Below are 26,388 nucleotides of genomic sequence, written 5' to 3'. Positions count from 1 at the left end.
ACTGAACTGAACTGAACTGAAGCTGTATTTAGTCTCAATTTTTTGTGCTCTTCTCTCATTGACTTTTTAAGCAAATGCCCCTTTTAACAACAGTAGCCCTACAATTTTTAGTGATTTCCTCTTACCTGCTACCACTGCACTTGGCACAAACCTCTTTTGGAACACTTAGCCCATTACTTATTAACGCATGTTTTGGTCATTGTTCTGTGAATTCCGGGATGTGAGATCCTGTTGTACAAAATCTGTCCCAGAAACTAACACACAATGGGTGTTCAATAGATCTTTGTAAAGGTACAGGAACTGAGACGAGAGACATCTAAGAGAACTCTTTCCCTGATTGTGCTTGATTGAGAGACTTGTGCACTCCTTACTCAGGCATCAGTTTTCCTCATAGGAGTGGGAGGTGCAGCGCCTTTTGCTCCCCGGCAGAGCCTCAGAGGGCGGGGCCAAGCTGTTTCCAAGGTGACGGAGCGGCGGCCTCGGCGGTGGATTGAGCGGGTCTGAGAGAGGTTCCCAGAGGGCTGCGCGTCCCGGCTTCTCGGCGCTGTCATGGCGGGCTTGCTGAAGAAGGTGAGACGGGTGGAGGTCACTGCTGGAGTTTAGACTGCGGGAATGGAGTCAGTCCGCGGGTGGTGGCCTGAACTGGTGCGGGCTAGCGATACTTCTTGGAGACTCATTTTGCTGTGCCCTTATGGGTGACCAGTTTAGCGGCCTCGAGTGGAGAGGCAGGAAAAAACTTCGAACCAGAGGTTCTGAGACACCGGTAGCTGGTTTTAGGCCAGTTTTAGCCAAGACAGTGATGGTTTTGCTTTTCTTAGCGTGGGAACCCTCAGAATTGTAGTTAACAGCATGACTCTTGTTTGGTTTTTGAATAGACCACTGGCCTGGTGGGATTGGCTGTTTGTGAAACTCCACATGAGGTATGTACCTCTTTCCTTCCTTCTTGAGTTTCCAAGGAAGCCTAGAGCCCCGCGACCTTCTTTATTGAGTACGGAGAGGGCAATGGCACCCCACTCCAGTACTCTTGCCTGGAAAATCCCATGGACGGAGGAGCCTGGCGGGCTGCAGTCCATGGGGTCGCTGAGAGTCAGGCACGACTGAGCGACTTCACTTTCCCTTTTCACTTTCATTCATTGGAGAAGGAAAGGCAACCCACTCCATTATTCTTGCCTGGAGAATACCAGGGACGGGGGAGCCTGGTGGGCTGCCATCTGTGGGGTCGCACAGAGTCGTATACGACTGAAGCGACTTAGCAGCAGTAGCAGCAGCAACGGAATACGATGTTTCCGGCTCCGGATTTCAAGTCGGCGTGAACTCTTAAGACAATAGCGGTATTTAGTGCTTCCTTGATTTGGTGCCACTTTTTATTGTTTTTGTTGCCATGATCTCTTTCTCAAATCACTTTTCTTGTTGACTTTTTCCGTGGCATTCTCGTGTTGTCACTTGTACTTTTGTGTGTGTGCTCCCGAATCTAAATCGCCATTTTTCCACCTTTCTCCCCTGCCTCACTTAAGTGCCTTAGATTCTATACACTTTCGATTACCTAAGATAGCACTCTAGGCGGAGAAGGCAATGGCACCCCACTCCAGTACTCTTGCCTGGAAAATCCCATGGATGGAGGAGCCTGGTAGCCTGCAGTCCAAGGGGTCGCTAAGAGTTAGACACGACTGAGAGACTTCACGTTCACTTTCATGCATTGGAGAAGGAAATGGCAACCCACTCCAGTGTTCTTGCCTGGAGAATCCCAAGGACGGGGGAGCCTGGTGGGCTGCCATCTATGGGGTCGCACAGAGTCGGACACGACTGAAGCGACTTAGAAGCAGCAGCAGCAGCACTAGCACTCTAGGAATTGCACCCTTTTGTCATCAGTTTTCTCTTCTAGTGGGACTTTCCCGCTAATATTGTCATGCTTCCATAAAAAAACCAAAAAATAAACAGAAAACCTCCCTTGATCTTTTTCCTCCCTCCATAATCACGCCATTTCTCTCCTCTTTTTTTCCTTTTCCTGCTGTCATTACCAGTTTAGTCCCTTGTTCTTGTTTAGAGAATTGCAGCAACTTTGTTACTGGTCGTCTTTGTTGCTCCTTTATCATTTTATTTTAACTCACTAGTGCCAGATTAATTTTTCTGAGGCACACATCTAGTCAGAATTTCCAAAAATCTTTTAATTGCCCACAGAATAAAGCCCAAATGCTTTCTGTGACATGCAGAACCCACATACAACCTGATTCGCTTTTTCTCTAACCTTATCTCCTAAGCTTTTCCTATGTGTACGAAACTCTAGCCTGGAGTGGGTAGCCACTTCCTTCTCCAAGGGATCTTCCCTACCCAGGGATCGGACCTGGGTCTCCAGCTTCGCAGGCAGATTCTTTACTGTCTAAGCCATCACGGAAGCCCATTTCAGTATATAATCAATATAAAAAATTAATATTTTATAGTCTTTTCATGCTAAATGTTCAAAATCTAGTGTGTAGTTAACAGCACGTTAGTTCAGAATCGTCACATTTCAAGTGCTCAATGGCCAAATTTAGTTAGTGGCTGCTATCTGAGTGACTGAACTGAACTGAACTGATATTGGACAACACAGTTGTAGGGAAGTAGAGCTAGGTACTAATTACTTAATGCTCCCTATATTTTCTGCCGTTCAGTCTTTGTATGTATGCTGTGTGTAAGATTGCCTTTTCTGACATCTTCAAGTGTCTCAGTCCTGCCATCCCTCCGGTCTGTCTCAGATGCTGCCTTTTCTAGGAAACCTCCGATATCTGCTGATGGACTCTCTTTCCCCGATAGAATAAAAATGCTATTATTTATTGAAACTTAATGTGTGCCAGGTACTGCTCTAAGTTATACAGTATGCTTTGAAATTGATGATATTAACACCCCCATTTTAGAACCTAAGTCTCTTACAAGACCTTGTACTGTCATGCCCTTAAATTAAAAAATGAGGCTAAACCGCGCCCCCCCCCCCCCCCCCCCGCCACAACACAATTCAGATTATATGTTATCTGACAAGCTCTACATTAGTATAGTAAAATACTATTATGGAACATCATAGTCAAGTATAAACTCTAAATATGCAGAGTACTTTTTAATAAAAATGATTCTTAGAGGCCCTCAAGGTTGGTTTTGTTTATTCATATATATGGTGAATATATATGAATGAAATTAGGTATTGCACCTATGGTGTTACACAATTAAAGTAAAACAAATTTCAAATACAAAGAAATAATAAGGAAAAATTTTTATTGCTTGGTATGTTTATGATTATACTTACTATTAATGTACTGTTGTGAATTCGGATCTGCTAAATTAACTTTCCTGTGGCTCAGTGATAAAGAATCCACCTGCCAATGCAGGAGACCAAGGTTTGATCCCTGGATGGGGAAGATCCCCTGGAGGAGTAAATGACAACCCACCCCAGTATTCTTACGTGGGAAATCCCATGGACACAGCAGCCTGTGGGCTACAGTCCAAAGGGTTGCAAGGAGTTGGACACACCTGAGTGACTGAGTGGCAGCATCAAAAGGGGGTAGATAAGCATAAACGAGAAGAAATTGCAGCAAGGAATAATTAAATGCTTTCTTTAAAAACAGATGTGAATTTTTTTTTTTTTTTTTAGTATCATCTGTGAAACTTTTAAATCTTTGGTGATATTTTAAACTGGAAATATGTATGTTGTCTTTTCAGAGGCTAAAAATATTGTATACAAAAATTCTTGATGTTCTTGGACACATCCCTAAAAATGCAGCGTATAGAAAGTATACAGAACAGATTACAAATGAGAAGCTGAGTATTGTTAAAGCGGTAAGTAGCTAACTTGGTTTGTCTTTCTAGGATTTTTGGTATGCAGTGCAACATTTAACAAAGCAAATTAACTTGATTAGTTTTTGCATATTCTGGACACTTTCCTCTCTCATTTCTATTCTCCTTCCTTTCATGTGTTTCTTCCATTGTTTCTCCCTTTCATTCATCAGACTCCTGTCTATCTGAATACTTTTTATATCACAAGCGCTACTAAACACAGGATTGAAAGAATAAGATCGAGTCCCTTCCTTACATTAACATTATAACTTTCTTTTACCTCTGTTACCTGTCGAGTCCTTTATTGATCTTTACCTCTTATCTATCGATACGTCAATCTTTATTTCATTTTTTTAGTTTTAGAGTAGAGAAGAATGAAAGCAAAACGGAAAAAAAATATGTATGTTGTGTTTAACACCTGTCAAGACTAGCTATTTTAAAAAGGGCTTCGTTACCAAAAAAAAAAGGACCAAGTTAGTTTCTTAACTGCTAGAAATTATATTGAGCATTGTTATGGACTGAGTATGTCCTCCCAGATTCATATTTTGAAACCCCAACCACCAGTGCGGAGTAACTAAGATTAACGAGAGCATAAGAGTGGTACCTGATCCAATAGGATTAGTGTCCTTATAAGAAGAGACACCAGAGTTGGCATTCTTTGCCATGTAAGGACACAGCAAGAAGGTCAATGTGTATAAGCCAGGAAGAGAGCTCCCACCAGAAACTGACTCTCTTGTACCTTGGCCTTGGACTCCAGTCTCCAGAATTGTGAGAAAATAAATCTTCTCGTTTGAGCCATCCAGTCTGTGTGTGGTATTTTGTTATGGCAGCCCAGGTAGACTAATAGAAACATTTTGTAGCTTCTGAATCATAGACCCTAGACAGGCACACAATAGACTGCTGCCACTTCTTTTATACCAAACTGTATTGCACTCTTGGTAAATTTCCACACTAGCAGTTATTTCATGGACTTTTGTTATTATCCCAAGTAGTGTCCATAAACCCCCAAAGTAATTTACATGCATATAGTAAGTGGCCCTAATAAAGTTTTCTTATTATTAGATCACCAACCTCTGTAGTCCAGAGGAAATTCTTATATTTTCTGCAGGTATATGGCAAAACGGTGGAATTTGATTTGGAATTTCTGTTCTTATCTTGGCAGATCTGGAAGTAATTTGCAGATTTTATATATCTAAGGGAGATATTAACATTTCTTTTCAATTCTTTTTAAGGAAAATGGGCTGATGTATTTTCTTCCATCTCTAAATAAGAAATTTCACTTTTTTATTTCATGAGGTGAACCTCTTCATCTGTGTATTCTCCTCTTTCTTTGCCTTTCCTTCTTGATAACCTTCAGTTCAGTTGCTCAGTCGTGTCTGACTCTTTGCGACCCTATGACCTGCAGCACGTCAGGCCTCCCTGTCAATCACCAACTTCCGGAATTTACTCAAACTCATGTTCATTGAGTTGCTGATGCCATCCAACCATCTCATCCTCTGTCTCCCCCTCTCTTCCCACCTTCAGTCTTTCCCATCATCAGGGTCTTTTTCAATGAGTCAGTTCTTTGCATCAGGTGGCAAAGTATTGGAGTTTCAGCTTCAGCATCAGTCCTTCCAATGAGTATTCAGGACTGATTTCCTTCAGAATGGACTGGTTGGATTATCTTGCAGTCCAAGTGATTCTCAAGAGTCTTCTCCAACACCACAGTTCAAAAGCATAAATTCTTGGCCCTCAGCTTTCTTTATGGTCCAACTCTCACATCTGTACATGACTACTGGAAAAACCATACCTTTGGCTAGATGGACCTTTGCTGGCAAAGTAATGTCTCTGCTTTTTAATATGCTGTCTAGGTTAGTCATAGCTTTTCTTCCAAGGAGCAAGCATCTTTTAATTTCATGGCTGCAGTCATCATCTGCAGTGATTTTGGAGCCAATAAAAATAAAGTCAGTCACTTTTTCCATTGTTTGCCCATCTGTTTGCCATGAAGTGATGGGACCAGATGCCAAGATCTTAGTTTTCTGAATGTTGACTTTTAAGCCAACTTTTTCATTCTCCTCTTTCACTTTCATTGAGAAGCTCTTTAGTTCTTCTTTGCTTTCTGCTATAAGAGTGGTGTCATATCTGAGGTTACTGTTATTTCTCCCAGCAGTCTTGATTCCAACTTGTGCTTCCTCCAGCCCAGCATTTCTCATGATGTACTCTGCATATAAGTTAAGTAAACAGGGTGACCGTATACAGCCTTGACATACTCCTTTTTCTGTTTGGAACCAGTCTATTGTTCCATGTCCAGTTCTAACTATTGCTTCTTGACCTGCATATAGATTTTTCAGGAGGCAGGTAAGGTGGCCTGGTATTCCCTTCTCTTTCAGAATTTTCCACAGTTTATTGTGATCCACAAAGTCAAAGGCTTTGGCATAGTCAATAAAGCAGAAGTAGATGTTTTTCTGGAACTCTCTTGCTTTTTCCATGATCCAACGGATGTTGACAATTTGATCTCTGGTTCCTCTGCCTTTTCTAAATCCAGCTTGAACATCTGGGAAGTTCACGGTTCACGTACTGTTGAAGCCTGGCTTGGATAATTTTGAGCATTACTTTGGTAGCATATGAGATGATGTAATTGTGCGGTAGTTAGCATTCTTTGGCATTGCCTTTCTCTGGGATTGGAATGGAAACTGACCTTTTCCAGTCCTATGGCCACTGCTGAGTTTTCCAAATTTGCTGGCGATTGAGTGCAGCACTTTCACAGCATCATCTTTCAGGATTTGAATAGCTCAACTGGAATTTCATCATGTCCACTAGCTTTGTTCGTAGTGATACTTCCTAAGGCCCACTTGACTTGGTATTCCAGGATGTCTGGTTCTAGGTGAGTGATCACACCATCGTGATTATCTGGGTCATGAAGATCTTTTTTGTATAGTTCTTCTGTATATTCTTGCCACCTCTTCTTAATACCTTCTGCTTCTATTAGGTCCATACCATTTCTGTCCTTTATTGAGCCCATCTTTGCATGAAATATTCCCTTGTATCTCTAATTTTCTTAAAGAGATCTCTAGTCTTTCCCATTCTATTGTTTTCCTCTATTTCTTTGCATTGATTGCTGAGGAAGGCTTTCTTATCTCTCCTTGCTATTCTCTCGAACTCTACATTCAGATGAGTATATCTTTCTTTTTCTCCTTTGCCTTTCACTTCTCTTCTTTTCTCAGCTATTTGTAAGGCCTCCTCAAACAACCATTTTGCCTTTTTGCATTTCTTTTTCTTGGGGATGGTTTTGATCACTGCTTCCTGTACAGTGTCAGAAACCTCCATCCATAGTTCTTCAGGCACTCTGTCTATCAGATCTGATCCCTTGAATCTATTTGTCATTTCCACTGTATAATCATAAGGGGTTTGACTTAGGTCATACCTGAATGGTCTAGTGGTTTTCCTGACTTTCTTCAATTTCAGTCTGAATTTGGCAATAAGGAGTTCATGATCTGAGCCACAGTCAACTCACAGTCTTGTTTTTGCTGACTGTACAGAGCTTCTCCATCTTTGGCTGCAAAGAATATAATCGATCTGATTTCGGTATTGACCATCTGGTGACATCCATGTGTAGAGTCTTCTCTTTTGTTCTTCTCTGTAACGTTTTTCCCCTTTAATTATTTCTTTGTTTTTCTTTTAGTCTCCCATTTTATCATTATCTTTCAATTAACCTCAAAATGTATTTAGCTTTTTCTTACCTTAGAGAAAACCTATCCTTATGTTTTCTTTACTTTTGCCAATGTTAGGCAAAGAATAGTTCAGTGTTACTGCTTTCACTTAGTTCTAAAATTCTTTTCTCTGACCTGTTGTCTTATTTCAGTTGTCTTACAACTAAATTGACTGTGTATAGTTCCATCATATTTTATTTTGGTTTACTCTGGTTTCCTGTTTGGTGTTTTCTCAAAGGCTGAGTTTAAGAATTTATGCTTGGCTGGTTTAACCATCCAGCTACCTTTATCTGCATGATGTTGCTGTACAGCCAGGTTTGGGAACCAATGGCGTAGAGGATAAAGCCCTTATCATCATTTGGAAGCCCCCTAAGATCTGGCTCTCAGTTATCTTCTCAGTCTTACTTTGTCATTTCCTGTTTTGTACACTATGCTTCACTAACACAAGACTGTTGACCGTTACATGAATTCCATTGATTTTATCTTTGTATTTTCTGTTCCTCTTTCCTGTAATACCCTTACTTTCTCTGCCAGGCAGTTCTTACTCAGCTCTCCAGATCTGTCGCTTCCTCTGGGAATCCTTTATAACGTCTCTAGTAGTCTGTAAGGTACTTGTAGATTGCATTTTTCTTTTTATCTCAAAAATCTAGTTTAGTGCCTGACATTTAATAAGTTCCTTAGAAATGTTTGTTTATCCAAAGTGCCTATTACAAATAGTTTTTAAGAACATCAAGCACTGTGTATTAATAATATCTGTATTGCTGAATCCTGTTTGATAAAATCAGCGCAGATTTTACACTCTCCCAATAGAGCCATAGAATCTTCACTGACTTGTTGTAATGTTGATAAAGTTTATATTTACTAAATTTAAAATGGAAATTACAATAATTTTTTTTCCCCCAGATTTTACTAGGGAGATAGTAATAGCATAGTGGTGAAAAGGTTTGTGGCCTTTGCAAAATTTTCATCTCAGGTCTAATACTTACTTGTTGAGTTGGCATATGGCCCATTTTCTGTCTCAATTTCATCTATAACGTGTGTAATAATACCTTCATTCATCAGTTGTTAGCACTGAATGGGTCATACATGTACAGTTGCTTAACACAGTTGCAAGCATATAGGGAGCATTCAGTCCATGTTACCTTATTAAGCTTGATGGCATTACACTGTTAGTAAATAAAAATCACAGTATTGACTCAAGTAAGACAAATTTTGAATTGTTTTTCCAACACAGGTTTTTCCTGAGTTGAAAATAATGTTGAATATTCCTTGCCTTCTTTATATTCTTCCCTTTAGATCTTTACAATAATGACCAGCTTCCCTGTTTAGGATTCATAGCTCAGTCATTTTGAGTTAAACAGTCTATCAAATCTATTCATCTGCTTTCTTTTTCCGTTTCTATTTTGTATGTATTCAGGAGACACTTACTGCATGTCTGTCATATACCACATATGGTTCTGGGCATGGAAGCTAGTGCCTACATGGCAATGAACAAAACATAAAAATTCCTGCCTTGGAGATTATACACTAATGATGGGAGGCAAATAAATAAATAAAAAGTGAACAAAGAACTGCATTGCATCGTATGTTAGAATATAGTATAAAGCGAAGGAAATTAAAGAAGGAAGAATAATGTATAGGAGGTACTCGGGTGATGAGGGATGTTACAGTATGTATTAGTTTCCTATGACTGCTATAACAAATTACAACAACCTTGGTGAGTTAAAACAACAGAAATTTATTGTCTGGAAACCAGAAGTCTAAAATGAGTAATATCGGGGCCCAAGTCAAGGTGTCAGCAGGCCTGCACTCCCTTTCGAGGTTCTAGGATAGAATTCATTCCTTGCCTCTTTAAGGAATGGTGGACTTTTGGTTCCTTGGCTTATGACGAAGTCATTCCAGTCTTTGCCTTTGTGGCTACAGTACTTTCTTCTCTGCCTCTATCTTACAAGGACACATATGATTGTATTCATATTTAGGGCCCACTCAGATAATCTAGGATAATCTCCCTATTCCAAGATCTGTACTCACATCTGCAAAGTATTTGCCATATAAGGTAACATTCACAGATTCCAGGGACTAGTTCATGTGCATTTTGTGTGGCATTGTTCCAGCCTACCACTGTATACATTATCAGAGTACTCCCCATAAGAAGATGTATGAGTGAAGACTTTGATGAAAGTGGAGGAACATGGCATACAGATACCTTGGGTCAGCCAGCAGATGCCCTAATACAGATGCCAATCCTATAGAAAATAACTTTTTTTCCCCTCCCTCTTTTCATTCTATTTATTAAGCCAAGAAAATAGCGTGTTTACATTTGCACATGTATATATAGGACGTGGTTTCTGACTCTCAAAAGTGTAGTCTACTAGAAAATAAATATATGTTATTGGATGTTCTAGTTACTATATTAACATCTCTCTTTACAAAACCTTTTATTGAATAATATACAGAAATAAATGTGCAGAAGTCATAAGTATAGAACTTGATGTATTTTCACAAAGCAATTCATGTATCAACACCAAATCAAAAAAGAGAACAATTCCAGAATGCCCAAACCCCCTCTTTCCCCTCAAGGTTATTACCCTCCTAAAGATAGCTACTCTTCTTACCTCTGATACCACAGATTCATTTTGCCTGGTTTGAACTTTTTATTAGTGGAATCATCAATATGTATTTGGTTTCTTTTGCTTAATATTATGTTTGAGAGAATTATCTGTGTTGTGTAGTTTTAGTTTGTTCCTCCTCATTGCTCTATGGTATTATATTCAAATATTATAATTCTATTATTTATGGTCATTTGGATTGTTTTTAGTTTGGAGCTGTTATTTGTGCTACTTTGAACATTCTTGAACCTGTCATTTGGTTAACGTACTATGCATTTCTGTTTGATATCTATCTAGGAGTAGAATTCTGGGTCATAGGGTAGCATTTATTTGTAGCTAATGTTTAAAGGATAGGAAATACTCAGAGAATAAAGCATTATTTAAAATCTGTATTTCAGAAAAACTGAATTAACATCATATTCTTACCCTTGATAAGCATATCATTAAATGCTTAACCTTTTTAATATTAAGACAGAAAAGCAATAAAATAGTAGAGAGACAAAATGGCTCTTCACCAGATATTTGGTAAAAAGTAGCAGCAGTACAGTGAAAGAAAAGTTAATTACGTCTGTCACATTAATTGCTTTTGTGCTGCTTTGTTTAAATATGTTTTTCTCTTTTCTCCTTAAATTATAGGAACCAGATGTTAAAAAACTAGAAGAGCAACTGCAGGGTGGCCAAATAGAAGAGGTGATTCTTCAGGTAAAGAAAAAATTGAGCGTTCAGATATTTGGCTTCAAGTGTTCAAAGGCACAATATATAGAGGTATAAAACTGACTTTCCAGAAAGAAAGGAAACCTAAAATTTTTAATTTATATCAACTCATCAAATATAAGACTAGTCACACAAGAAAATACATACTTCTGACATGCTTGTCAGTTAAATATTTATTATCATTTTATCTCTTGAAGGTTAAATTTTTATAGCACATTGTCTTTCTTTTGTATTTCATATTTTGTAAATTATATCTTTAATGTTTTTACTGTGTTTCTCTTTATGTTTTCTTTTTGAGTTTTTTTTGACTGTGTTGCATGGCATGAAGGTATCTTAATTCCCCAACCAGGGATCACACCTGCACCCCATGCAGTGTCTGTCTTTGCCTTTTGACTTCAGTTGAATATTTTCGCCCATATGTAGAGATTTTTAAATTTTTTATTTGGTAAAATCACCTTCCCCTTTCTCACCTCCCCTACAATCTGCCCTCCTTCCCAATATTATAGGTTTAGAATGTCTTCCCCTTATAAGAATCTAATAAACATTCAACTATGTTTCATTAAATTTTTTTTATATTAAAAAAAAACTGTAACCATTTCTTATTTTTTCTTCCTTTGTATCAAAGTGTATTACCAATGATATACAATCATATATAATTGTACAGTGATATACAGTGATATACCAATGATACACAAATTCAAAAGAATTGTTGGAGGTGGCTCCTAAAAGAGGAATGGAGCATTCAGATAGTTTTCTATGAATGTAGACTGTTTCAGTCACTCAAAAGCCTGTTTTCTTGGCCTTTCTGTTCCTTTGCTGGGTGGGATATGGTACTCTAGATATAGTATTGTGGGAACTTGCTGCACGCTTATTATTTTCCTCCTATTCCTCTTTTATACCTGATTTCACTTGGATCTTGACTTTAGTTGATACATTAATTTATCATGCAATTAAAGTCTTAGGGTACACTAAATATTTTTAAGTTAGCTGTGTAATTCTCACATCTTCATGGGCATTATTAGGGTCAAATTAATTTTAATAATGTTTTATTTAATCTAAGAGATCTAAAATATTGAAACATATCAGCAATCTAGAAAGTAAGACACTGAAAAACGTTTTTTGAATACTAAGTGTTTAAAATCTGGGGTGTATTTTATACTCTCAGCCCATCTGAATTTGAACTAGCTTTATTTTTAGTGCTCTCTCAATAGTCATAGGTAGGAAGTGGCTACGTTATTGGACAGCCCATTTCTAGAGGGACAGTATGAGAGAAATAAGGAAAGGATGGTGTGTTGAAGGCTGGAGAAGAGGGAGGGAGTAGAGCTCCATGTAGCTGAGTTGAGCTCTGTGAGATAGGGCTGACCTCAGTGATGTTCAAGGATATGGACTTTCCCCAGCCTGGGCTTCCCAGGTGGCTCAGTGGCAAAGAAACCACTTGCCAATGTAGGAAACAGAGATTCGATCCCTGGCTTGGAAAGGTCCCCTGAAGAAGGAAATGGCAACCCACTCCATATTCTTGCTTGGAAAATCCCATGGACAGAGGAGCATGGTGGGCCACAGCTCGTGGGGTTGCAAAAGAATTGGAGACAACTTCTCTACTAAACAACAACAACCCTTTGCAGCCTGCTGTCACTTGGGGAAATAGAGAAAGATGAGTGTTTGAGAGAAACAGGCCACAGGGCAGTCAGAAAAAGAGTACTCCTTAGGGATATCTTTAATCAATATTTTCCCAATTTCAGCAATAAATACCTCTGACCCCAGATAACTCTGGAGTTCTATGAAGACCTATAAGACTTTCTAGAACTAATACCCAAAAAAAGATGTCCTTTTCATCATAGGGGACTGGAATGCAGAAGGAGGAACTCAAGAGATACCTGGAGTAATGGACACATTTGGCCTTGGAATACAAAATAAAGCAGGGCAAAGGCTAACAGAGTTTTGCCAAGAGAACGCACTGGTCATAGCAAACACCCTTTTCCAACAACACAAGAGAAAACTACACATGAACATCACCAGATGGTTAATACCCAAATCAGATTGATTATGGTCTTTGTGGCCAAAGATGGAGAAACTCTATACAGTCAGCAAAAACAAGACTGAGCTGACTGTGGCTCAGATCATGAACTCCTTATTGCCAAATTCAGACTGAAATTGAAGAAAGTCAGGAAAACCACTAGACCATTCAGGTATGACCTAAATCAAACCCCTTATGATTATACAGTGGAAATGACAAATAGATTCAAGGGATCAGATCTGATAGACAGAGTGCCTGAAGAACTATGGATGGAGGTTTCTGACACTGTACAGGAAGCAGTGATCAAAACCATCCCCAAGAAAAAGAAATGCAAAAAGGCAAAATGGTTGTTTGAGGAGGCCTTACAAATAGCTGAGAAAAGAAGAGAAGTGAAAGGCAAAGGAGAAAAGGAAAGTTATACCCATTTGAATGTAGAGTTCGAGAGAATAGCAAGGAGAGATAAGAAAGCCTTCCTCAGCAATCAATGCAAAGAAATAGAGGAAAACAATAGAATGGGAAAGACTAGAGATCTCTTCAAGAAAATCAGAGATACTAAGGAAACATCTTGAGAAACCTATATGCAGATCAGGAAGCAACAGTTAGAACCGGACATGGAATAACAGACTGGTTCCAAATAGGAAAAGGAGTACCTCAAGGCTGTATATTGTCACCCTGGTTATTTAACTTATATGCAGAGTACATCATGTGTAATGTCGGGCTGGATGAAGTGCAAGCTGGAATCAAGATTGCCAGGAGAAATATCAATAACCTCAGATATGCAGATAATACCACTCTTATGGCAGAAAGTGAAGAGGAACTAAAGAGCCTCTTGAAAGTGAAAGAGGGGAGTGAAAAAGCTGGCTTAAAACTCAACATTCAAAAAAAAAGATAATTGCATCCAGTCCCATTACTTCTTGGAAAATAGAGGGGAAACAATGGAAACAGTGAGAGAATTTATTTTTTTGCTGGGGGAGGCGCTCCAAAATCACACAGATGGTGACTGCAGTCATGAAATTAAAAGATGCTTGCTCCTTGGAAGAAAAGCTATGACAAACCTAGACTGTATATTAAAAAGCAGAGACGTTACCTTGCCAAGAAAGGTCTGTCTAGTCAAAGCTATGATTTTTCCACCAGTCTTGTATGGATATGAGAGTTGGACTATAAAGAAAGCTGAGCGCTGAAGAATTGATGCATTTGAACTTTGGTATTGGGGAAGACTCCTTGGACTCCAAGGAGATTCAACTATCCATCCTAAAGGAAATCAATCCCTGAATATTCATTGGAAGGACTGATGCTGAAGCTGAAACTCCAGTACTTTGGCCACCTGATGCAAAGAGCTGACTCATTTGAAAAGACCCTGATGCTGGGAAAGATTGAAGGCAGGAGGAGAAGGGGATGATAGAGGATGAGATGGTTGGATGGCATCACCGACTTGATGGACATGAGTTTGAGTAAACCTTGGGAGTTGGTGATGGACAGGGAGGGCTGGCGTGCTGCACCCCATGGGGTCGCAAAGATTCAGACACGACTGAGTGACTGAGCTGAACTGATTCTTTAACTCATTGTTTGTATACATTTTAGACTGTTACCACTAAATGTATTTGCCTGTTCTGCATCACTGACATAGAAACTAAGCACTCGTTCTGTGTTTGAATTCCTTCTCTGATGTTCTGACAAATGCTCAGCAGTGTTCTTCTAGTGGCCAGAGTTGTCATAGGTTTTTTGCTATAGAAAATAATGCGAAGCAAAAAGATAGCTAAAATATATTTGTTAAATATGTTATAAATTGTGTTTAAAAGGACAATAAATGTAGCATAATCTGATTAAGGAAACTGATTCAATTGATCAATAAAAATATACCTGTTGTATTCTATTATTATATTCCGTAGATCTCTGCTTTACAAATTGTTGGTCTAAAGTTATTATGGATCATGAAATCAATTAGGTAGACTGTGACTAGTTTTTCTTTTTTAACATTCATCAGAAAATTGAGTATGACAGCTAGTAAAGGTAATGATATTTTTAGTTTTGTTTTAGTTATATGTGTATGTCATGAATCCTTTATTCACCAACTAAATTTTGAACACTAAAAGCAAATTTTAGTCAAATAGAAAAATCAAAAGCCATCCTTTCTCACTCATGATGATGAAGGTAATTTGTTTAAGTATGTTCCACATTTGATGATGAAACAGCTTATCAGGTATTAACATGTATGAAGTAGTTCTAATAGTTATATTTTAGTTATTCGCTATGATAAATACCTACTAAACAATCAAATGATCTTTTAAAAATCTTTTATTAACAGGCTGAAAACGAACTAAGTCTGGCAAGAAAAATGATCCAGTGGAAACCATGGGAGCCTTTAGTGGAAGAGCCTCCAGCCAGCCAATGGAAATGGCCAATATAAACAGCATTAACTAACTTATCCGTTGATAGGAGACTGATGTAATTAAATATTCTGTTATATATTAAAAAATGTTTCCATATTATCTATCATCAAGAAAACTGATACAGAACACATTTAAGCGACTTGTTAAAGTTGATGATGATGGTAATTTGTGAATTCAGTTTTTGATTTGTAGAGCATTCATTCAAATTATTTCAAAGGTAATTTACAAAAAAAGGTTGTGGGAAGATTGAAACTTAATTGGAAAAATTCCTATAGATCTTCAGTGTAGGGGCCATATTCGAAAGGTGAAGTATTTTTAGTAGTATCTTCAACAGATGATTTAATTTTTTTATTCTGGTAAAACAGAAAAGATAATTATTATTGTTTAAACAAATTAATAGGTCACTGTTTAAAGTGAAGTAGTAAGGAAAAAACCATCAAATTAGAATTGATCATGCACTTGGAAAAATTGATTTGGTATTTGAAAGAAAGGTTATATTTATAGTAGTAGTTGGAAAATCTGTTCCTTTTGTCTCATTTAAGGAAATTAGTTTTCTGGCCCTTAGTCCTTAGCTTTTTTGATAACCAAAGTATATCAGGATAGAGAGAGAATTTCTGTAAAAGAAGAGACACTAAGAGTTCCTAACGTTTATCTGACATACAGATAGGCTTATATTCAGAACATCTTAGTTGTATGCTTATAACTTCAAAGTGGAATCGTTAAATAGTTTTCACTAATTTTCAGTATAAGTGCAGTTGGATATCAAACAAGATAACTGCTGTTCAAAGAAAGAAGCAGTTTGGTAAGTTTAAGGTTAAACAAAAATAAAATTACTTTTCATTTGTCCTCACCTTTTGTTTTTGCTAATAGCTGCCTCTCATGTCTAATACTTAAATTTGGTAGTTCTTACTTCAAAGGTAGTATTTTTATTTTTTTCACCATCGAAGGCAACTAACATTATTCTGTGATGCTGGTGGGGCCAAGAGTGAGCAACCTGTTGGCCTCCATGTCTGAGCTGGCTTCCCTGAGGGCTCCCTGGTCCATATTTGCAAAGCGGGGCACAAGCGGGTCAACAAGAAGTTGACTGTCTTCTCTGTGGTCAACCCAGCTGTGGGCCTGCCTCTCACTTGCTCCAGGCTGCTCCCTCAGGTCCACCTTGGTCTTGTCACCAGATTCTTCCCGTAGCAGATCTGGGGACCTATACTATAACGGGAAGACTTGTTAGGTTGCCTTCAGATGTTAAGTTCCTTTACCTGATGCTTCAGCAGGCTTTTCAAATGAGCCTTCCCACAGGACCAGCTCTTCTAATGCCTTCTGACAAGCAAGATGGTATTCTGGAGAGTCTGTGTCCTGTTTCATAAAGTTCTCTTCCATAAATTGAAAATCATTTTCATTATTCTCAAGAAGCCAAAATCTTTAGGTCTTACAGGACTTAATGTTTAACTGCAGAAAGAGGACTTTAGATCTTGAACCCTTGACAATTCTCCAGTTATCTATTAATATATCAGATCTCAATCACTGGAAGGTAGTTGCTAATTTTTTTTTTTTTTCTTCTTCTTCTAAGGGAGAAAATCAACACTGCTCCATAGAAGAAAATTCCCACATGTAGGCTAATTAGGCTGATATTAATCAGCCTTTTCTTTTTCTTCCAGCTTCTATGGTTATATCAACAAATAGAAGTTAAAGAAACCACCAGTGCAAGCGTGTTCTGGGGTCTAGGGTAGAACAGCAAATCATTGAACATACCATGAGTATTTTGCATTTGAGGGCAGAATTTCCTTTGAAGCTCATTACTTAGTGGGATTACAGCCTAAAATACAATTACAGTAATTTTATGAGACAAAAGTAAATTGAGAAGGTAAGAGTTGGTTTAAAGGAGGATGAAGAGTGTTTATTTTAAATAGAAGTCACAAATTGTAGAGGAGTAAAACATGCTGCCCCACTAAGTCTCTTTGGTATGCTGATTATTTTTGAGCTGAAAACAAGGCATAAAGACTCAAGAAGAAATTTTGAAGGAGGCTCTCCCCATACATAACTGTAATACGAACTAGGTGTGCAGACAGGGAGGAACCTAGCAAAGTCTTAAAATTCCGGTGTCCTACTCTGCATGGCCTAACAAACATTTCCCAAACATTTGTTTTTCTATATACTTGTGCAATGCTTTCTTCCCCATGAAGTCCCAACCCACACCTTCAGTATCCTCTTTGTCTTTCAGTTCAGTTCAGTTGCTCAGTTGTGTCCAACGCTTTGCAATCCCATGAATCGCAGCACGCCAGGCCTCCCTGTCTATCACCAACTACTGGAGTTCACTCAAACTCAGTTCCATTGAGTTGGTGATGCCATCCAGCCATCACATCCTCTGTCGTCCCCTTCTCCTCCTGCCCCCAATCCCTCCCAGCATCAGAGTCTTTTCCAATGAGTCAACTCTTCGCATGAGGTGGCCAAAGTAATGGAGTTTCAGCTTTAGTATCATTCCTTCAAAAGAACAGCCAGGGCTGATCTTTAGAATGGACTGATTTGATCTCTTTGCAGTCCAAGGGACTCAAAAGTCTTCTCCAACACCACAGTTCAAAAGCGTCAATTCTTCAGTGCTCAGCTTTCTTCACAGTCCAACTCACATCCATACATGACCACTGGAAAACCATAGCCTTGACTAGACAGACCTTTGTTGGCAAAGTAATGTCTCTGCTTTTGAATATGCTATTTAGGTTGGTCATAACTTTCCTTCCAAGGAGTAAGTGGTGAAGATGGTATGCAATGTGAAGTTTTTAGCCATTTTGGTTGAGTTACTTGGGTGTTTCTGGGTCACTCCCATGAATACATATTAAAATGTGTCTGATTTTTCTCTTGTGTCTTCAGTCAGTTCAGTAGCTCAGTTATGTCTGACTCTTTGCAAGCCCATGGACTGCAGCAGGCCAGGCTTCCCTGTCCATCACCAACTCCCAGAGCCTGCTCAGACTCATGTCCATTGAGTCAGTGATGCCGTCCGACCATCTCACCCTCTGTTGTCCCTTTCTTCTCCTGCCTTCAATCTTTCCCAGCATCAGGGTCTTTTCCAGTGAGTCAGTTCTTTGCATCAGTTGGCCAAAGTATTGGAGCTTCATTTTCAGCATCAGTCCTTCCAATGAATATTCAGGACTGATTTCCTTTGGGATTGACTGGTTTGATCTTGCTGTCTAAGGGACTCTGAAGAGTATTCTCCAACACCACAGTTCAAAAGCATCAATTCTTTGGCACTCAGCTTTCTTTATAGTCCAGCTCTCACATCCATACATGACTACTGGAAAAACCATAGCTTTGACTAGATGGACCTTTGTTGGCAAAGTAATGTCTCTGCTTTTTAATATGCTGTCTGGGTTTGTCATAGCTTTTCTTCCAAGGAGCAAGCATCTTTTAATTTCATGGCTGCAGTTACCATCTGCAGTTATTTTGGAGCCCAAGAAAATAAAGTCTGACACTGCTTCCATTGCTTTCCCATCTATTTGCCGTGAAGTGATAGGACTGGATTCCGTGATCTTTGTTTTTTGAATGTTTTAAGCCAGCCATGTTCCCGTTCTCCTGCCTCTGTTTATAAAAGCACGTGTTGAAATGTCACTGTTTTCAGCCTGAATCCCTTGTGTGTGTCTTGAGCACTGCCACCCCATAAGAAAACAAACTTGTATTAAGACAGTTAGGATTTAAGGAAAGCCTATTCCAATTCACTATTTTTCTCATAATTTCCTTCACTAAGAAGTGGCTGCTGCTGCTGCTGCTAAGTCGCTTCAGTAGTGTCCGACTCTGTGTGACCCCCTAGATGACAGCCCACCAGGCTCCCCCTGTCCCTGGGATTCTCCAGGCAAGAACACTGGAGTGGGTTGCCATTTCCTTCTCCAATAAGAAGTGGCTAATAACTTCTAAATAAAAACATACAAATAAATTTCTCCAGTCCCCATCAATAATTCCTGTTTTACATTCCCACTTTGACTTTGTCAAGGAGGAAGACATTTTCCTCTAGTCTTCTAGGTTCTTCTGACTGGTCTAAGACTTAAAATGACATGACATGGAATGGTAGTGCTCAAGAGTCACACAAGGGACCAGGCTGAAAATAAGGACATTTCAACACATGCTTTTTATAAACACAGAGGGAGGGGAATGGGAATATGCAAAGCACATATAGAAACATGAAACAGAAAAGCAAAATTAAAAAAATTTGGTATATACTATAAAGCTCAAATTTAGCTTGCTATGTACTGCTAATGAATTTTCCAAATGGTCTTTAAGCTTACATTAGCTGCTCAACTATTGTGGTGTGCTTACATGAAATGTATAGTGGATTAGCTTCCTTCTATACATAACTAGCTGAAAAGTATCCTAGGGATTTCTCATAATCTTCGAATATGTTGGTTTCTTTTTCAAGTGAATATTTTAGCCATTTTTAAAGATAAGAATTACTGTTTTATGATAGAATATTTCACTTCTTCAAAAAGAAAAGGAGGCTTAATTCATTTTCTTAGAGTAAATTCCCTATCTAAATTATAAACTTCAAAAAATTTTTAAAAATGGAAAGTTTTTTCATAACTCATTTGCAAGTAAAACCTGATTGCATTGATATGAGGCTGTTTATGGTCTTTATCCCACTTTAATGTGATTATGAATATATTTTGCCACGGAAGTATTAATATATTTGATTCTGGGGTATTTCCCCAGACCCACTGAATGTTTTACAGAACATACAGTATATATCCGTGTGTGTTTTAGTCACTCAGTCGTGTCTGATTCTTTGCTACCCTGTGGACTGTAGCCTGCCACCAGGCTCCTCTGCCCATGAAATATTTCAGTCAAGAATACTGGAGTGTGTTGCCATTCCCTTCTCCAGAGGATCTTCCCGACCCAGGGATCGAATCTGGGTATCCTGCATGGCAGGCAGATTCTTTTCAATCTGAGCCACCAGGGAAGCCCAGTATATATTCATATTGCCATTCAAAATAGTGTAGGAAATGGAACCCCACTCCAGTATTCTTGCCTGGAAAATTCCATTGGCAGAGGAGCCTGGCGGGCTGCAGTCCATAGGGCCCCAAAGAATCAGACACAACTGAGCACACCAAAAAATCTGAAAGAACCTAGATTTCAAACACATCTGTCCCTTATGGTTTCAGAAAAGGGACTATGTATTTCTAGCCTCTTAAGCTCATAAAGGTATTATGATCCAAATTCAGTTCATATGAAAATTTCCAAAGAAGAATTTTCAGGTCCTTGGCTTAAATTCTTCTAATGCTTTTTTTCTCTCATTCAATCATTTACATCAAAATATATTTTAGCCTGAGGTAACAATGGGAATATTTTGAAATGCTTGATTTCATAAAGCCACTAGATGGCATCTTTATAAAAATAAATGTTCATTGAATAAATAAAGGCTGAGATAAAAGTGGATTCCTATTTCATGAGAAACAGTGGTAAGTTATTTTGGGCAATAAATCCTGAGAAAACTGCATTGATTTATTGTGAAAAGTAAAATGGAAAATGGTATTTTGAATTACCTTTCCATCTCCAGACTTGAGGGTCTGATTGGTTGTTTTCAGCTGGCATTTACATCTATTTTGTATAACCAAACAATCATATACTTGTGTATGTATGTATGTGTGTATATATACATGTGAAAGTGAAGTTGCTCAGTCATGTTCGACTCTTTGTGATCCCATGGACTGTAGCCTACCAGGCTCCTCAGTCCATGGAATTTTCTAGGCAAGAGTACTGGAGTGGGTTGCCATTTCCTTCTTCAGGGGATCTTCCCAACCCAGGGATCAAACCCGGGTGTATGTGTGTGATTTTGATGTGCTTTGCAACCTAAGTAGACACCAATTAAGTTAAGGCTTATATTGTAAAACTGAGTTGTATAACATTGCCTCCATCAGTTCAGTTCAGATGCTCAGTCATGTCCGACTCTTTGTGACCCCATGAACCACAGCTCGCCAGGCCCCCCTGTCCATCACAAACTCCCGGAGTCCATCCAAACCCATGTCCATTGAGTCGGTGATGCCATCCAATCATCTCATCCTCTGTCGTCCACTTCTCCTCCTGCCCTCAATTCCTCCCAGAATCAGGGTCTTTTCAAATGAGTTAGATCTTCACATCAGGCGGCCAAAGTACTGGAATTTCAGCTTCAACATCAGTCCTTCCAAATAACACCCAGGACTGATCTCCTTTAGCATGGACTGGTTGGATTTCCTTGCAGTCCAAGAGACTCTCAAGAGTCTTCTCCAACACCACAGTTCAAAAGCATCAATTCTTTGGTGCTCACCTTTCTTCACAGTCCAACTCTCACATCCATACATGACCACTGAAAAAACCATAGCCTTGACTAGATGGATCTTTGTTGGCAAAGAAATGTCTCTGCCTTTTAATATTCTGTCTAGGTTGGTCATAACTTTCTTTCCAAGGAGTAAGCATCTTTTAATTTCATGGCTGCAATCAACCATCTGCAGTGATTTTGGAGCCCAGAAAAATAAAGTCAGCCACTGTTTCCTGTTTATTTGGCATGAAGTGATGGGACCAGATGCCATGACCTTAGTTTTCTGAATGTTGAGTTTTAAGCCAACTTTTTCACTCTCCTCTTTCACTTTCATTAAGAGGCTCTTTAGTTCTTCTTTTTCTGCCATAAGGGTGGTGTCATCTGCATATCTGAGGTTATTGATATTTCTCCTGGCAATCTTGATTCCAGCTTGTGTTTCATCCAACCCAGCATTTCTCATGATGTACTCTGCATATAAATTAAATAAGCAGGGTAACAATATACAGCCTTGATGTACTCCTTTTTCTATTTGGAACCAGTCTGTTGTTCCATGTTCAGTTCTAACTGTTGCTTCCTGACCTGCATACAGGTTTCTCAAGAGGCAGATCAGGTGGTGTGGTATTCCCATCTCTTTCAGAATTTTCCACAGTTTATTGTGATCCACAGTCAAAAGCTTTAGCATAGTCAATAAACCAGAAATAGATGTTTTTCTGGAACTCTCTTGCCTTTTCCATGATCCATTGGATGTTGTCAATTTGATCTCTGGTTCCTCTGCCTTTTCTAAAACCAGCTTGAACGTCTGAAAGTTCACGGTTCATGTATTGCTGAAGCCTGGCTTGGAGAATTTTAAACATGATTTTACTAGGGTGTGAGATGAGTGCAATTGTGCGGTAGTTTAAGCATTCTTTGGCATTGCCTTTCTTTGGGATTGGAATGAAAACTGACCTTTTCCAATCCTGTGGTCACTGCTGATGTTCCAAATTTGCTGGCATATTGAATGCAGCACTTTCACAGCATCATCATTTAGGATTTGAAACAGCTCAACTGGAATTCCATCACCTCCACTAGCTTTGTTCGTAGTGATGCTTCCTAAGGCCCACTTGACTTCACAAACCAAGATGTCTGGCTCTGGGTGAGTGATCACACCATTGTGATTATCTGGGTCGCATGTAATCTTACATCCTTTTAAAATATCAAACAGTGTTAGGTCAAAGGCAGCATAGAATAGTGGTTTAAAATGGAGGATGTGCTGTCAGACTGCTTGGGTTTATTTCTGGCTTCCCTACCAAACATGTCTGGGTTTCAGTTTCCTTCTTAGAAAAAGGAAGCTGATCACAGTTCTTCCTTAGTAAAATCTTTGTAAAAATTAAATTAGAAGTATAGGTAAAGTTCTTAGCAACAAATAACACAATAAATGCTACCTATTATGAAGCACATGAGGTATTTTTTGCTAAATTTACATTAGAAATAAAATTGATCTTTTCCCTCAATGATATGTGCTTCTTTAAAAATCTATAAATTCAATTGAAGGAATTTATAGTGATAGAGAATAATTCTTTTATAATCCAATGATTAACAATAGCTTTGCTTCTTCAGACTTAAAAGAGGAATTATTTAATAGCACCTATCTCCCTTTTGTCTTTGGCTGCCAGGGAAGCAAGAGCCAAGTTCTTAGTTTAACAAAAGCAAGTAGGCACCTGCTTTGTACCTGCCTAGGTCTTCACTCTCATTTCATAGTTACATTTCCTCTAACCTTGATTTTTCATAAAGGGCAGATTGATGTCAGTATTTGTTTTGGAGAACCGTTCCATTTCACAAGTATGAAAAGACATCTTAGAGAGTGGTTACTGTCAGAACGACTTTAGTATCTAGGTAATGAGTAGATTAGTTTGCCAAGAAAGGTCCGCCTAGTCAAGGCTATGGTATTTCCTGTGGTCATGTATGGACGTGTGAGTTGGACTGTGAAGAAAGCTGAGCGCCGAAGAATTGATGCTTTTGAACCGTGGTGTTGGAGAAGACTCTTGAGAGTCCCTTGGACTGCAAGGAGATCCAACCAGTCCATTCTAAAGGAGATCAGTCCTGGGTGTTCTTTGGAAGGAATGATGCTAAAGCTGAAACTCCAGTACTGTGGCCACCTCATGCGAAGAGCTGACTCATTGGAAAAGACTCTGATCCTGGGAGGGATTGGGTGCAGGAGGAGAAGGGGACAAAAGAGGATGAGATGGCTGGATGGCATCACCGACTCAATGGACGTGAGTTTGAGTGAACTCCGGGAGTTGGTGATGGACAGGGAGGCCTGGCGTGCTGCCACTCATGGGGTCGCAAAGAGTCGGACACGACTGAGCGACTGAACTGAAGCGAATGAGTAGGTAACAAACCCCTTCGCTCCCTCGCCCCGCCCCTCCCCCGGCCTCATTCCCTCTCTCCGCCCCTTCTCTCCCTGGCTCCGCCCCTCCTCTCTGTCTTCCCCCAACCCCCCCACCCTTCCAGCGCGGGCACCCTCTTCTCGCGCGAACTGTGTCCTAGTGGGAGGGGGTGGTACCAGGGCCGTTGCTAGGAAACGGCCGGTAACAAAATTCGGCAAGTGTGGACTCCGGTTTTTAGGAGCCGGGAAACCGCTTCCACTGGACTAACTGCGTTTCTTGGTCAGGTAGGAGGATAGGTTCTGGCTGCCCTCTACTGGCCCGATCCTAGACCAACTCTGAGCGGGTGGCTAAGGCGCGGACTCTGAGGGCTCTGTGAGGGGTGCTGAAGCCGACTGGGCCCTGGGGACTGGCCAGTCCGGAATGTTCCACCTTTGCCTAAACAACTGTGCAAAGCATCCATCTCTTGGTTCCTTTTCTGGCTCCGGATCTATAATTTGGGAATGGAAGTAGCAGCATCAATCTAGGAGGTTACCTCCCCTCCAACCCCAAGTGCTTATCATGGTTAATAACAGAGAAGTAAGACGTGTGTGCAACCCAGGTTTCCTATTAGAAACTGTTTGTTTAGCCATCTTTGTGGCCATTTACAGCTTTTAGTAAGTAGAGCGCTTCCAGACTCTCCTCTTTCACTTCTCTCCACCTAAGGTCTTTGCTGCACTTCTTAAACAACTTAAAAATTCAACAGGCTATTTCGTAGAAGGCAAAGCTGGATCTTTGTCTTACTACTTAAGCTTAGATATATCAACGAAATATACATTGTAGGTGAAAGGGGAACGTTTTTGTATGCAGTGAGAGTATTTTTTCTTTATAAACAGTTTTTGAAATTAGATAACATTTACGCTTGAATACATAATAATACAGTAAATTTCAAACAGTAAAGAGAATGAATAGTGAAAATCTGCCTTCCACGCATGTTCCCCAACTCCTGGTCCTCCAGTTCACCTTCCAGAGTATTCTGAGCATATGCAAATATGTAGTTGTGTCTGTAACGTTGCATATAGTGGCATGTGCTTTTGTTGGGAGTCATTGAAAGGACACGACCGCGGGTTTACTCACTACCCAAGTGGGCAGTTGGAGACTCTCTCCCCCTCCAGTCCTTGGAATGTACCTTCCCCCATTGTTCCTGAAGGAGAGATGTGTTACTGAGACCAGTGAAACTATACTATGACTGAATCCAGTTAAGGTCTCATAAACTCTTAGAATTTTGGTGGTGGATTTTGAGATTTACTTTCTTTAGGCTGTCCAAGTCAATCCTGTTTGTAAGTTTCCTTGCCACTTAACAGCCTGAAGTGGTCTGCCTCTTTCTTCAGTTATCCTTATCCGGTGTGTACCAGGCTCACTTTCTTCTTTACCCAGAGAATTCAAGAGGTTTCGAACCAAGAGCTTTGTTTTTTTCCACTTAAGGGAACCATACAGTAAGTAGTAAGTTAGAACTGGCTTCTTCATTTAGCATAATTCATTGGAGAGTCACCCATGTTGTTGTGTTTATCAGTGGTTTATTCCTTTTTATTGATGGGTGATATTCCATTTTATGAATGCATTATAGTATGTTTATTCATTCCTTAGCTAAGGAATGTTTGTGTTGTTTCCTGTCTCTGGTGATTAAAAATAAAAACTTTAATAACTTTTGTGTTGGGGCTTCCTTGGTGTCTCAGGGGTAAAGAATTGGCCTCAATGCAGGAGCTGCTGGAGATCAGAGTTCAGCTGATCCCGGGGTGGAGAAGATCCTCTGGAGGAGGGCATGGCAACCCACTCCAGTACTTTTGCCTGGAGAATCCCATGGACAGAGGAGCCTGGCAGGCTACAGTCCGTGGGGTCGCAAAGAATTGGACATGACTAAGCACGCACGCATGTGGAGGTTTTGAGTGATTGTAGTTTTTTATTCCACCTGAGTAAAGGACACAGAATTGCTGGGTCATATGATTAATATGTGTTTAATTTTACAAGAAGCTGACAGTTACCTCAAATGCTATATCCATTTTCATTTTCACTATCAAGATACAAGAGTTTTCCACTCATATTTATACTCACTGGTTATTGTTGGGCTGAAATTATTTTTGGACTAATTTGGAATCTCATTGTGCTTTGAAGTTTCATTTCTCCACTGACTAATGATATGGAGCATCTTTTCATGTGATTGTCCTTGAGGTCAGGATTAGACACAGGAAACTGAGGCAATTAGATTGAAAATTTTAGGTGGCATTTATTCTCAGGCACAGAAATACAAATGGGGCAGAGCAGATGCCTCATTTGTCTCAGTCTTGTCCTGGCCCTGCTTATTTGTGTTTTTGTATATATTCTTTGGTGATGGATCTGCTTAAATCTTTTACTCATTTTATTTCACTGTTTTCTTTTTCCTTACTATTGAGTTTTGAGAATTTTGTATTTATTCTGGATCATGCTTGTTGTTAGTCGCTTAGTCATGTCCGACTCTTTGTAACTCCATGGACTGTATCTCCTCTGTCCATGACATTTCCCAG

At 39.5% G+C, this 26,388-nt stretch overlaps 1 protein-coding gene across 2 annotated transcripts; it reads left to right on the top strand.

Moving 5' to 3' along the window:
• Positions 1-519: 519 nt before the first annotated feature.
• Positions 520-15,945, top strand: NDUFA5 (NADH:ubiquinone oxidoreductase subunit A5). Of its 2 annotated transcripts, XM_068973104.1 has the most exons (5): positions 520-570; positions 876-920; positions 3,688-3,804; positions 10,736-10,801; positions 15,133-15,945. In XM_068973104.1, the coding sequence occupies exons 1-5, from the start codon at positions 550-552 to the stop codon at positions 15,232-15,234; spliced, it is 351 nt and encodes a 116-aa protein (XP_068829205.1). In that variant the 5' UTR covers positions 520-549; the 3' UTR covers positions 15,235-15,945. The 2 variants fall into 2 exon arrangements, with proteins under 2 accessions (XP_068829205.1, XP_068829206.1); XM_068973105.1 differs by lacking the exon at positions 876-920 and having other exon boundaries at positions 550-570.
• The last annotated feature ends 10,443 nt before the right edge of the window (positions 15,946-26,388 follow it).

This window comes from Capricornis sumatraensis, chromosome 5 (assembly GCF_032405125.1).
Source record: "Capricornis sumatraensis isolate serow.1 chromosome 5, serow.2, whole genome shotgun sequence".
Classification (NCBI taxonomy): Eukaryota; Metazoa; Chordata; class Mammalia; order Artiodactyla; family Bovidae; genus Capricornis; species Capricornis sumatraensis.
The sequence above is the reverse complement of the archived record's forward strand: the minus strand, read 5'-3'. Positions and strand labels throughout refer to the sequence as shown.

What these genes read in the sequence shown, in the direction of transcription:
- NDUFA5 (XM_068973104.1), top strand. Translation starts at nt 550, where the DNA reads ATGGCGGGCTTGCTGAAGAAG. An exon ending in TTTGTGAAACTCCACATGAG is followed by an intron (nt 921 to 3,687) that starts GTATGTACCTCT and finishes TTGTCTTTTCAG; the next exon opens with AGGCTAAAAATATTGTATAC. An exon ending in AGCTGAGTATTGTTAAAGCG is followed by an intron (nt 3,805 to 10,735) that starts GTAAGTAGCTAA and finishes CTTAAATTATAG; the next exon opens with GAACCAGATGTTAAAAAACT.